This window comes from Bombus affinis, chromosome 16, assembly GCF_024516045.1.
Source record: "Bombus affinis isolate iyBomAffi1 chromosome 16, iyBomAffi1.2, whole genome shotgun sequence".
Lineage (NCBI taxonomy): Eukaryota > Metazoa > Arthropoda > Insecta > Hymenoptera > Apidae > Bombus > Bombus affinis.
In genome coordinates this window covers 928649-940808 of record NC_066359.1, presented here as the reverse complement: position 1 = coordinate 940808, position 12160 = coordinate 928649, and the positions used below count along the sequence as shown (strand labels likewise).

The window sequence follows — 12160 nt, the reverse complement described above, 5'->3', positions numbered from 1 at the left end:
GGTACACTATGTTACTCTATCTCATCGTTCATCGTACACGCAAGTGGGATAAAGCCATAACAAGGCGTATCAGGAAGGCCCCTGATAGATCCCCGACTTCTCTGGATATAGAGAATTAAAGATTCCAAAAGCATATTTCCGCAATTTAGACGAGCGCTAGGCAACAGGGCTAATCTCTTCATTGGCGCTCTCAAATTTTCTTCATGTGATTCTCACCGTCTTCCACAGTTGAACAACCTCTTCGCCTAGTGTGACAGAGCAGAAGATTCATCGTTACTGATACCAAGCCGACAAATAAGTCGAGATCGCGACGTCTCCGGTGCCGCCGGCTCCCCAGAACTTACTAGTAACGCGATGACATGCCAAGAATAAACGTGTACGAAATACGTGCTTCTGTTATTCACGATCGTGTGCCGTAACTTTCTTTCAAGATATAAACTATTCACTTAAACTTTTATCACTCATTACAAAAGCACTTGTCATTTGTACGTAGCGAAATATTCTTTCTCTGGTCTCCTTTCTACCGCGCGGTAAGCTTCGTAAATCCCACAAGACTACTGGGGACAAATTTTGAGAATGTGCGCTGAAATGTGTGTGATGATATTCTCAGATTCCCCAATTTAATAACCTTGAAAATTTAGATTTTCGTTGAGTATGGGCCGCTGGAACAACGTCTGTAGCTTTACCCGAGGAAAAAGGGTTGGTAATCACTCCGGCTCCGATGTTTCAGAGAATTATTTCACATCGGTAGATTCATTAACGATTCAATTTAAGTTTCTGAATGAGAAAAGGTTATAAGGCTTCGACATCTTCAACGCAGTACCAATATAGCTCCCGCAAAGATACACATTCTTCTTCTCTTTGATCTTCAATGATCTCTTGAACCTGCATACTTTCCTAAGATATGGAAGATGGGGAAAGTAGTTCCCTTGCGGGGAAAGGATAAGAACAAACATAATCCAGCCAGGTACAGATCAATGAGTTTGCTGTTTGCAGAGTATCCATTAGTAAGGTCTTTGAGAGGGCGATAGAGAGACTCATATTGTTTCAATCTAAAGAGGCTTCTATTCCTCCCGATCAGCAATTTGTCTTCTGGGTCAAATACAGTAAGGTTCACACAACAATAAAATTCATATCAGACGTTTGCTGGTAGAACAGCTCTATTCATAGACCTGGAAGGGGCTTTTGACATGTTTCGATCGAGCGGTTTGCTATAAAAGTTGATACGATACGGTTTCCTTAAACATTTAGTTCAGGTGATTTGGTCCATAAACTCTGAAAGTTGTCTCATTGGATGGCACGCTCGAATGTCGTCTTCGGGGTGAATGACGGGCTGCAACAGGGAACGTTCAACACCTCCATTCTGTTTAATTTGTATTTTAGTCGTGCTTTGAGCCTCTTCCATCTCAATAGCGACTTTAACCTATGCGTGTTGGTATTTGTTAATGGCCTCCTGATTGATGCCACGGGAATGTATTCGTCCAACATTAATTTCAAGCTGCAGCAATTTTTAGAACGCATTATGGTTTACTGTGGTAACTGAAAGTTCCGTATAAATACTAGAAAGTGCGAATCTATCCCTTTCGGACTGTGCATGTCTAGAAATTTAAATTTCAACCGTGATGTGACTCAACATTCTCGCTGATTTCGTATCACCGGCAATAGCCCCTATCCGTTCCGCATAAGAAAATGGTCAAATATCCCGGTATATATTTGTATTGCAAATTTGAATTACACAGCACATTAAAACAGAAATGTAAAATAAATCAGAAAAGACTTTTGTAGCAAATAATGGTTCGTTTTTCTTAAAGCATCTCTGTACGAAGTGTAGTTTTCTTTTGTACAAATTGTTGGCAATAATCCCAGCCTGACTTATGCCTGTCCGATTTGGTTCAATATCACAACGAGCCAGCTGGTCTAGCTCAGGCGTTTCAAACGGAGATGTGCGAGGCATTGCATGGGGCTGTATCGCTCGAGCTATTTTACACATCAATACAAATATTTTATATAATTTTATATATTATATACAAATTACACATAGCTTTTAAATTCCTCGTATCTGTAGGACGCGATGAGAGTGCTATGGATTGACCTGTTTATGTTAAAATTAGCGAAGAATCATAGAGCGAAAATTACGTCTAATCGTCGATCAACTTTGATGGAGATTTATCTGATCCAAATCATTACTTATATCATTTTTTAAAATGAATCCAAAGTAGAGTATGCACCATATATTTTCCTCTTCAGGATTAATATTTCAATAAAACCGCGCACATGCATAAACTATGATAAATAATTTACGATTGCAACTATAATGCATTTTTATATGCTACTGAGAACACCTACATTTTGTTATATGCAGTGTGATGGATCCTCGCGAAGGAGATAGCATTTGTTAGTTATGTGTTATTTGTATTAATATAGAGATGTAATGATACTAGTGGTTTAGTAAGGGAATTGCTGGAAATTTCAAGAATAATTACCATTTCGGGCAAATTGTCTGAAAACTAATTTCTCTACGATTTGGGTGATATTGAAATATGTTGCAAGGCTCAAGGTTGTGGATAATTTTTTTTCTATACATATAACTTGCGATCGTTAGTTTACAAATTATGTACAAAAAATGTACAAATGAAACTACCGGTCAGATTTGTTAATAGGTTAATTAACCCTTTTGCTCCTACTGCGGGATATATCCGGCATGTACGATGTGACGTGATAAAATCGTTTGTTCTTTGTGACTGCAAGACGCGTTACATTTCAGACTTTGTTATTAATACGGAGGCTGGTACGCCTATAGAAGCTGAACATGAAGACTGTGGTAAATCAGGAAATATTGTAACGTCCCTCCTAGAATCATATTTAGGTAAAGGCCACGCCCTTTACGTCGGCAATTGGTACACAAGCCCCGCATTATTTGATATATTACACAAAAATTTTACAAATGCGTCCTGCATCATAAAACAGAGAAGAAAAGGAATACCAGAAATGAACGAAAAATTACAAAAAGGAGAACCGTGCTTTCGCATGTCTGGAAATATATTAGCCATAAAACGGCACTATAAAAAAGAGATTTTCATAATTTCAATAATACATACAGAAGAATTTGTGGATGTACCAAAACACTACAGTGCACAAGAAATTTTTCAGAAACTGTCTTGTGTACACGACTATAATAAATTGATGGGTGCTGTAGACATGGTCATCAGCACTATAAATTCTCGCAAAACAACGAAATGGTACAAAAAATATTTCTTCCATATGATTGATATGTGTTTATAGAATTCATATTGTCTGTAGAAATTGAAAATCAATACAAATCAATATCAATCAAAACAATACAAAACAATATCAATTGCGAAATTTCAACTGTAATTAATAGATCAAATTTTAAAGAAATATCAGAAAAACAACAAGCCGTCCAATTACACCCGGAAATAATCACTCACCAGACTTAATAGAAGACATTTTCCTTCATTTTTTGAAGCTACAGGAAAAAAATAGATCACGAAGATGTTTTGACTGTGCGAGAAGCGACAAAAGACGAGAATCTCGTCATCGATGCCAAGAATGTGACGTTGGGTTATGCCTGTTTACATGTTTCAAAACATATCATACTGGATTAAATTATTAATCACTGTATATTATTCTTTTACTATTTTCAATCGCTTATACCCATTAAATAAGTTTATATCTTTTATGTAGAAATTATGAGTATATTGTTTTGAAGAAAAGTCCCTTTTCTTCCAAGATAAACTGTCCACGCGCCATGTGTACGCTTTCGGCGCGGGGTCTAATTCAGTGACGGTGCTACAGCGGACCGTATCGCCGTAGCAAAAGGGTTAATACCGTTTTGAGAATCCCAGGGCTGGCTGTCTCTCTGACTTCGTTTATAGACTGCGGAGCGACGTGCACGCGTCCGTCCCACTTGCCGACATCTTAGTAGGCCGACCGGGCAAATTAAAAAGTTCGGGCGTAAAAATTAATTTAAAGCAAAGTGGGAGTGCCGAAGAAAATGAATAGTTAAAGAGAATTGTGGAGATCGCCGAATTCTGAGTGAAAAAAGCTAATGAAAATCGCCACGTGCGAAAAGTGAGGTTAGCGGACGCGACGGATAGGAAAAAACCGAAAAATCAAAGATCTCGGGAGCAAAAAATAATTTGATAGGTAGTGTGAGTGTTAAAAACAAAGTGCACACAAAAAGGTTAGTGGAGATTTCCGCAATAAGCGCGAAAAAAGCAAAAGAAAGTGCCGCGTGCGCGAAGTGAGGTTAGGCCACGTGGCGGGCAAAAACGCGAAAATCAAAGATCTCGGGCACGAAAACTAATTTAATAGGTAGTGCGTGTGTTAAAAACAAAGTGCACACCGAAAGTTTAGTGGAAACTGCCGCAATAAGCGCGGAAAAAGCAAAAGAAAGTGCCGCGTGCGCGAAGCGAGGTTAGGCCACGTGGCGGACAAAAACGCGAAAATCGAAGATCTCGGGCACGAAAACTAATTTAATAGGTAGTGCGAGTGTTAAAAATAAAGTGTACGCCAAAAGATTAGTGGAGATCGCTGAATTAAGCGCGAAAAAAGCAAAAGAAAGTGCCACGTGCGGGAAGATAGGTTAGCGGACGAGCGGCAGCCATCTTGGGTCGAGCGACCGAAGCGCCGCCGCCCGGGCATCTTGAGAACCAAGAGCACGCCGCTAGGCGGCAAATTTAAATTTAAACTCAAGGGTTTTGAACCGTGAAGGGCACGCCGCCGAACTCAGCGCGGGAGTGCTCGCGGGAATAAAGCGCCAATTCTAAAGTCTGCGTCGGGGAAGCAATACGCCGCCGGACATAGCCACCGGGAAGCGAACAGCCGCAGCAGCAGCCGCAAGACACGGCAAGGAGCCGGTGATGCCGACGCTAGGGCACTCGTCGCCAGGCGCAGAGGCCAGAGTGGTCCTCCAGCCCCTGAGGAAACAGAAGGAAAAGAACGAGGCCACTCCAAGCACGAGGATACCAGAGAAGACGATGAGAGGAAGCCTGGGGAGAAACAACCCCCCCAGAGATGAGGAGAAATTGGCCGGGGAGGACAAGCGGCAAGTGCCCGATATAAAGGCACAGGCCAGTGACATAGAGAAGAAGGTCACGGCGTTCTGTTTAGACTCGGCCAGAAAAATAAACAAGGAACACGCCGCAGTAATCCTGCGGTATTTCAAAGAAATGAGGGGCATTGTTGACGAGCTACTGCTCCATAATAGCTACCTGACAGGCAGGCTAGAGCAGAGTGTCGGAGATGAGAAGAATAAGGAAACGGCGATACTGAACGCCGTCAACAAAGCAACCAGGCGGCTAGAAACAGCCGTCTTGAGAACGACGCAGCAGGAACAGAGGGAGCCGACATATGCCGAAAAAGTAAAGATAACGAGCAACAAGGTCGAGCAGACGGCGGTCAAGCCGCCCAAAAATGTGGTCATAATTCGACCGGAAAGAGAAGGTGGCGAGATTCAAACGAGCGAAGAAGCACTTGACGCGGTGTTCACCCTAGTGAATCCCCGCAAGAGAGGAATCCAAGTTACGGCCGTCCGGAAAATAAAGGGAAACGGCCTAGCCGTTGAGACGACGAAGCCGGAGAGCCTAAAAGAGTTCACCGAGAACTCGAAACTAAAGGAGGCTGGACTAAAAGCTAGCACGCCGCAGCGGAGACCCCCCAGGATGATCATCTACGACGTCCCGAGGGACATTCCAGAGAAGGAGATCCTGGCCTGCATGAGGAAGCAGAACCAAGAAAGACTAAATGAGGACGACGTTGCAGCCATCAAGTTCTGCTTCAGGACCGGCAGAAAGGATCAAGAGGAGACGAACTGGGTCATCGAAGTGCCCCCCCAGGTAAGGGAGAAACTATTGAAAGGTAAGATCTTCCTCTCATGGAATGCCTGCAAAGTTAAAGATTACATAGCAATTAGTCGCTGCTACAAGTGTCAAGGATACGGACACGTGGCAAAATATTGCCGCGTTAACTACGAAATCTGCGCGCACTGTGCAGAAAGTGGGCACAGCACTAAAGAGTGCAAAGATAAGGATGGGCACGCCACCTGCGTAAACTGCAAGAGAGCAGGGAGGAAGGGCGACCACGCAGCTTCCAACGCGAAATGCCCAATGTATACGAAAGCCTTGGAAGCAATAATAGCAAGGACGCAATATGTATAAAGAGCAACGCAGGGACAGAAGAGGACTTGGGAGGAAAAGGGAAATAAGGATCCTGCAGCACAACATGCAGCGATCCAAAACAACTCCTTATGAGATCCGGACGCAAATGGACGCCGATGGGGATGACATAATATTAATGCAAGAACCATACAGCGTCGATGGGAAAATACCCGGATTCGGCACAGGAGTCGCGATCGCCTGCAGAGGGTCGAAGCACAACCCGCCAATGGCGGCCGTAGGGATAAAATCAGAGACCCTAACGCCCCTCGAGGTCGCCGAACTCTGCACAACACACTGTTCCTGCGTGCAGATAAGCGACGGGGAAACAGAGGTGTACGCGGCAAGCCTGTACTTTCCGCCGACAGGAAACATCGAGGTCGGCGTGCAACAGTTGGAGAAGGTACTACGGTGTCTCAGAGGCAAGAGGATCATCATCGGCCTGGATGCGAACGCAAAATCACCGCTGTGGTGCAGCAGGAGCACCGACGACAGAGGCGAGGCCCTAGAGGCAGTCATAGCGCAGTACGGTCTCCATGTCCTGAATCAACCAGGACAACCCCACACGTTTGAAACAACTCGAGGGCGATCAAACATAGACGTGACGATGGCGAGCCCAGAGGCAATACTCCTTGTAAAGGGCTGGAGGATACGCGAAGATGGTACCTCCAGTGACCACCGGATACTGGAGACGCTCCTCGACTTCGGGACGAGAAGCACCACACCGCAGCTTCAGGAAAGATGCTATAACACGCGAAAAGCCAACTGGGAGGTATTTCAGAGTGCCCTCACAGAGAAAATGGAGGCACTCAAAGAAACAACCCTCCAGCAGGCAGAGGACGTCGAAAGAATGGCCGGGCAACTCCAGGCAACCCTGATAGGTGCCTGCGACACCGCCATCCCAAAGAAGAAATGGTACTACAGGTCAGTACCCTGGTGGACGCCCGAACTCACCAGAGCAAAGAGAAACACCTACCAGGCGAGAAGAAGGTATCAGGGGGCCAGGGACCCCGCTACGAGGGAGCAGGAGAAGCTGCGGTACAGGTCAACACGAAAGGAGTATAAGAGGATGCTGGCAAGAGCAAAAATCCAGAGCTGGCAGGACTTCGTCACCAAAGAGGGTAACAGGGAACCTTGGGGCATCGCTTACAAAACAGTCGCAAGGAAACTCAGAGGAGAGGAAACAACATCGACGCTGAAGACGCCGCTCGGATATACCTCCAACTGGCGAACGACCGCGGCAGCGATGTTGTCCGCACTTCTACCCGACGACGAGGAAGACACCGAAACGGAGGAGCAGAAGGAAATAAGGCGGAACTCGACAAACCCCCCCAACGTAGAAGACACCCCTGAATTCAGCTTCGAGGAACTCAGTGACGCCGTGAAACGGCTGAGGAAGGGGAAGTGCCCAGGCCCCGACCTGATTGAGGTCGAAATAATCCAACGGGCCTGGGGAAGAATACACCAGGAGCTCCTAAGGCTCATGAACGGCTGCCTCGCCTGGGGAATATTCCCCAAACGGTGGAAGGTCGCAAATGTTATCACCATCCCCAAGGGACCGGATCGGGACAGAAGCAATCCGAAATCCTACAGGCCAATCTGTCTGCTCTCCATGATAGGCAAGCTGCTAGAAAGGCTAATGGCCACCAGGATGGCACCTATCTTCCACGACCACGCGCTCTCCTCCGACAGACAATATGGCTTTCGCCCCGGAAGATCGACGGTGGACGCGATCATCAAGCTCCGCGAGAAAATCGAGCAAATGAGCGAGAAGAGGTACGTCCTCGCAATAGCACTCGATATATCAGGAGCCTTCGACAACGTCTGGTGGCCGAACGTGCTGCACGAGCTCAAAAGAAGAGAATGCCCCGACAACCTGTACCGGTTAACAAGGAGCTACTTCTCCGAAAGAACCGTACAGATTGCTGGGAAAAACGAAGCAGTGAGCAAGCCCGTCACGAAAGGATGCCCGCAGGGATCGGTACTGGGACCAAGTTTCTGGAATCTCGTATTTGATGACCTGCTGGCTGAGCTAGCGGGAAACGCGACAGGGTGCGAACCCATCGCGTACGCGGACGACATCGTGATTCTAATTGCCGGCAACACGAGGAACGAGCTCCAGGAAAAGGGACAGGAGGTAGTTACCCGAGTCTCTACCTGGTGCACCAGGAAGAAGCTAACGTTATCGGCACAGAAAACGGAGATGCTGCTCGTCAAAGGTAAGCTGGACGCGGAGAGGCCACCGATTATTAAGATTAGCGGCAGGAATATAAGGATGGAGCAGGCAATCAAATACCTCGGAGTGCACCTCGAAGGAGGGCTAAAAGTCAACAAGCACGTGGAGGCAATAACAGGTAAGTGTCAAAAACTCTTCAACAGCCTCGCGAGGGTGGCCAAGGCGAAATGGGGACTCGGACACGCGGCCATGCGTACTCTGTACAGAGGGCTGTACGAGCCGATAACCACATACGCCGCAGCCGGCTGGAGCGACCTACTGAAAGGGAAAGCGAGGAGCAAGCTGATAAGGTCACAGAGGATGGCACTCCTCCGAGTGACCAAGGCCTATAGAACCACGTCAACCGAGGCACTGCAGGTTATCGCCGGAGTCATTCCTATTGACCTCCTAGTCGAAATCAGGGCAAGACTCCACAATAAGAAGAGGAGGCGCGACGAAGCGCCCGACGAGAAATCCATTGTCGGCGAGGCGTTAGATAAGTGGCAAGAGCGCTGGCAAACAACGCCAAAGGGCAGGACGACCTTCGACTACTTTGCTAGCATCAAGGACAGACTGGAGAACCGCTGGGTGAGACCCGACCACTACACGACACAGTTCATTAGCGGCCACGGGGATTTCAACGGTAAGCTCAAGTCATTCAACCTCAGCGAATTGGACACATGTGAATGCGGCGAAATAGAAACCGCCCATCACATCTTAGAAGACTGTCCAATCTTCGATGAAGAAAGGCAGGAATTCCGAAATGCACTGGGAGAACTCGATCTGCGCTGGCCGGAAGAAAAGCGGGAGTACGTAACAAAAGACGTATACCCCCACTTCTGTCAGTTTGCAAGGAAAGTACTCCAAGCGAAGGAGGAGAAGAGAAGGAACGCCCTACGAGAAATGGGAGGCGCAACGCAGCCAGGGCGACTGCCAGGAAGAGGATCGACGCAACTGGAGGGGCAGGCAGGCCGGCCTCTAAGGCATAGTCCAAGACTGGCCCAGTGCGTGCCCGTACAACGACGGGAACAAGAGGAAGAAACCAACGAAGAGGGACTCTCCGAAGAAGAAGACGGCGACACCCAATAGTAGAGGAGCAGGAAGGAGACGAAGAAGAAGAAGATAAAACAGCGAAGAAGGGATACACGCACGAAAACACAGGACCCATGACAGGACAATACACAAAACACTGGGAACAGGAAGAGAACTAAGGATAAGAGGACAAGAAAACCAACACGAGCCGGAAATAAGACCTGCGACCGTCAGTGCAGGCGACGCTCACGCAAATGAGTGCCGTGACGGTGCAGGGACAATCGGCTGCAAAGCCAACCTGCTGGGACCGAGCTATATGCTGGCAGCTCCGCCTCCCCGTGGCCCCCGCTGGTAACGGTGCTGCGCGATGCGCGCATCGCGCGGCGCCGGCTAAGCGAGCTGCCGCCCGAAAGGGTAGGTTCAACTTGCCCACTGACCCGAAAGGAGAGGGCAGGGTTTTTCCAAGTCGCGCGCCGACCACCTATGCGCGCCGTTCCCCGGGCATTGGACGTCAGAAAGTAGGATATAAATAACATCTAGCGAAGCCAGTATGAGTGCTATACTCCGGGAATGGCGTGGCCGGCCCAACGGTCGAGCCCCTAATCGCTCAATACTACTTGTCTCTCTGACTTCGTTTATAGACTGCGGAGCGACGTGCACGCGTCCGTCCCACTTGCCGACATCTTAGTAGGCCGACCGGGCAAATTAAAAAGTTCGGGCGTAAAAATTAATTTAAAGCAAAGTGGGAGTGCCGAAGAAAATGAATAGTTAAAGAGAATTGTGGAGATCGCCGAATTCTGAGTGAAAAAAGCTAATGAAAATCGCCACGTGCGAAAAGTGAGGTTAGCGGACGCGACGGATAGGAAAAAACCGAAAAATCAAAGATCTCGGGAGCAAAAAATAATTTGATAGGTAGTGTGAGTGTTAAAAACAAAGTGCACACAAAAAGGTTAGTGGAGATTTCCGCAATAAGCGCGAAAAAAGCAAAAGAAAGTGCCGCGTGCGCGAAGTGAGGTTAGGCCACGTGGCGGGCAAAAACGCGAAAATCAAAGATCTCGGGCACGAAAACTAATTTAATAGGTAGTGCGTGTGTTAAAAACAAAGTGCACACCGAAAGTTTAGTGGAAACTGCCGCAATAAGCGCGGAAAAAGCAAAAGAAAGTGCCGCGTGCGCGAAGCGAGGTTAGGCCACGTGGCGGACAAAAACGCGAAAATCGAAGATCTCGGGCACGAAAACTAATTTAATAGGTAGTGCGAGTGTTAAAAATAAAGTGTACGCCAAAAGATTAGTGGAGATCGCTGAATTAAGCGCGAAAAAAGCAAAAGAAAGTGCCACGTGCGGGAAGATAGGTTAGCGGACGAGCGGCAGCCATCTTGGGTCGAGCGACCGAAGCGCCGCCGCCCGGGCATCTCGAGAACCAAGAGCACGCTGCTAGGCGGCAAATTTAAATTTAAACTCAAGGGTTTTGAACCGTGAAGGGCACGCCGCCGAACTCAGCGCGGGAGTGCTCGCGGGAATAAAGCGCCAATTCTAAAGTCTGCGTCGGGGAAGCAATACGCCGCCGGACATAGCCACCGGGAAGCGAACAGCCGCAGCAGCAGCCGCAAGACACGGCAAGGAGCCGGTGATGCCGACGCTAGGGCACTCGTCGCCAGGCGCAGAGGCCAGAGTGGTCCTCCAGCCCCTGAGGAAACAGAAGGAAAAGAACGAGGCCACTCCAAGCACGAGGATACCAGAGAAGACGATGAGAGGAAGCCTGGGGAGAAACAACCCCCCCAGAGATGAGGAGAAATTGGCCGGGGAGGACAAGCGGCAAGTGCCCGATATAAAGGCACAGGCCAGTGACATAGAGAAGAAGGTCACGGCGTTCTGTTTAGACTCGGCCAGAAAAATAAACAAGGAACACGCCGCAGTAATCCTGCGGTATTTCAAAGAAATGAGGGGCATTGTTGACGAGCTACTGCTCCATAATAGCTACCTGACAGGCAGGCTAGAGCAGAGTGTCGGAGATGAGAAGAATAAGGAAACGGCGATACTGAACGCCGTCAACAAAGCAACCAGGCGGCTAGAAACAGCCGTCTTGAGAACGACGCAGCAGGAACAGAGGGAGCCGACATACGCGGAAAAAGTAAAGATAACGAGCAACAAGGTCGAGCAGACGGCGGTAAAGCCGCCGAAAAATGTGGTCATAATTCGACCGGAAAGAGAAGGTGGCGAGATTCAATCGAGCGAAGAAGCACTTGACGCGGTGTTCACCCTAGTGAATCCCCGCAAGAGAGGAATCCAAGTCACGGCCGTCCGGAAAATAAAGGGGAACGGCCTAGCCGTTGAGACGACGAAGCCGGAGAGCCTAAAAGAGTTCACCGAGAACTCGAAACTAAAGGAGGCTGGACTAAAAGCAAGCACGCCGCAGCGGAGACCCCCGAGGATGATCATTTACGACGTCCCGAGAGACATTCCAGAGAAGGAGATCCTGGTCAGCATGAGGAAGCAGAACCAAGAAAGACTAAATGAGGACGACGTTGCAGCCATCAAGTTCTGCTTCAGGACCGGCAGAAAGGATCAAGAGGAGACGAACTGGGTCATCGATGTGCCCCCCCCTAGGTAAGGGAGAAACTATTGAGAGGAAAGATCTTCCCCTCATGGAATGCATGTAAAGTAAAAGATTACATAGCAATTAGTCGCTGCTACAAGTGTCAAGGATACGGGCAAGTGGCAAAATATTGCCGTGTTAAC

The 12160-nt window shown here is 48.0% G+C and overlaps 2 protein-coding genes across 13 annotated transcripts in view; both read left to right on the top strand.

The window, feature by feature from the left end:
• LOC126925655 (uncharacterized) overlaps window positions 1–12160 on the top strand; it is a 142526-nt gene that overhangs the window by 94247 nt on the left and 36119 nt on the right. The window lies entirely within an intron of this gene.
• Window positions 3940–12150, top strand: LOC126925657 (uncharacterized). 11 transcript variants are annotated; one of them, XM_050741447.1, is made up of 4 exons: window positions 3940–4204; window positions 4373–4503; window positions 10336–10503; window positions 10672–12150. In XM_050741447.1, the coding sequence occupies exon 4, from the start codon at window positions 11052–11054 to the stop codon at window positions 12030–12032; it is 981 nt and encodes a 326-aa protein (XP_050597404.1). In that variant the 5' UTR covers window positions 3940–4204; window positions 4373–4503; window positions 10336–10503; window positions 10672–11051; the 3' UTR covers window positions 12033–12150. The 11 variants fall into 11 exon arrangements, with proteins under 11 accessions (XP_050597404.1, XP_050597403.1, XP_050597406.1 ...); XM_050741446.1 differs by having other exon boundaries at window positions 3940–4269; window positions 4438–4503; XM_050741449.1 differs by lacking the exon at window positions 10336–10503 and having other exon boundaries at window positions 4373–4791; window positions 10961–12150.

Excerpts from the sequence above, each read along its gene's own strand:
- LOC126925657 (XM_050741452.1), top strand. The coding sequence starts at position 11,052 with ATGCCGACGCTAGGGCACTCGTCGCCAGGCGCAGAGGCCAGAGTGGTC.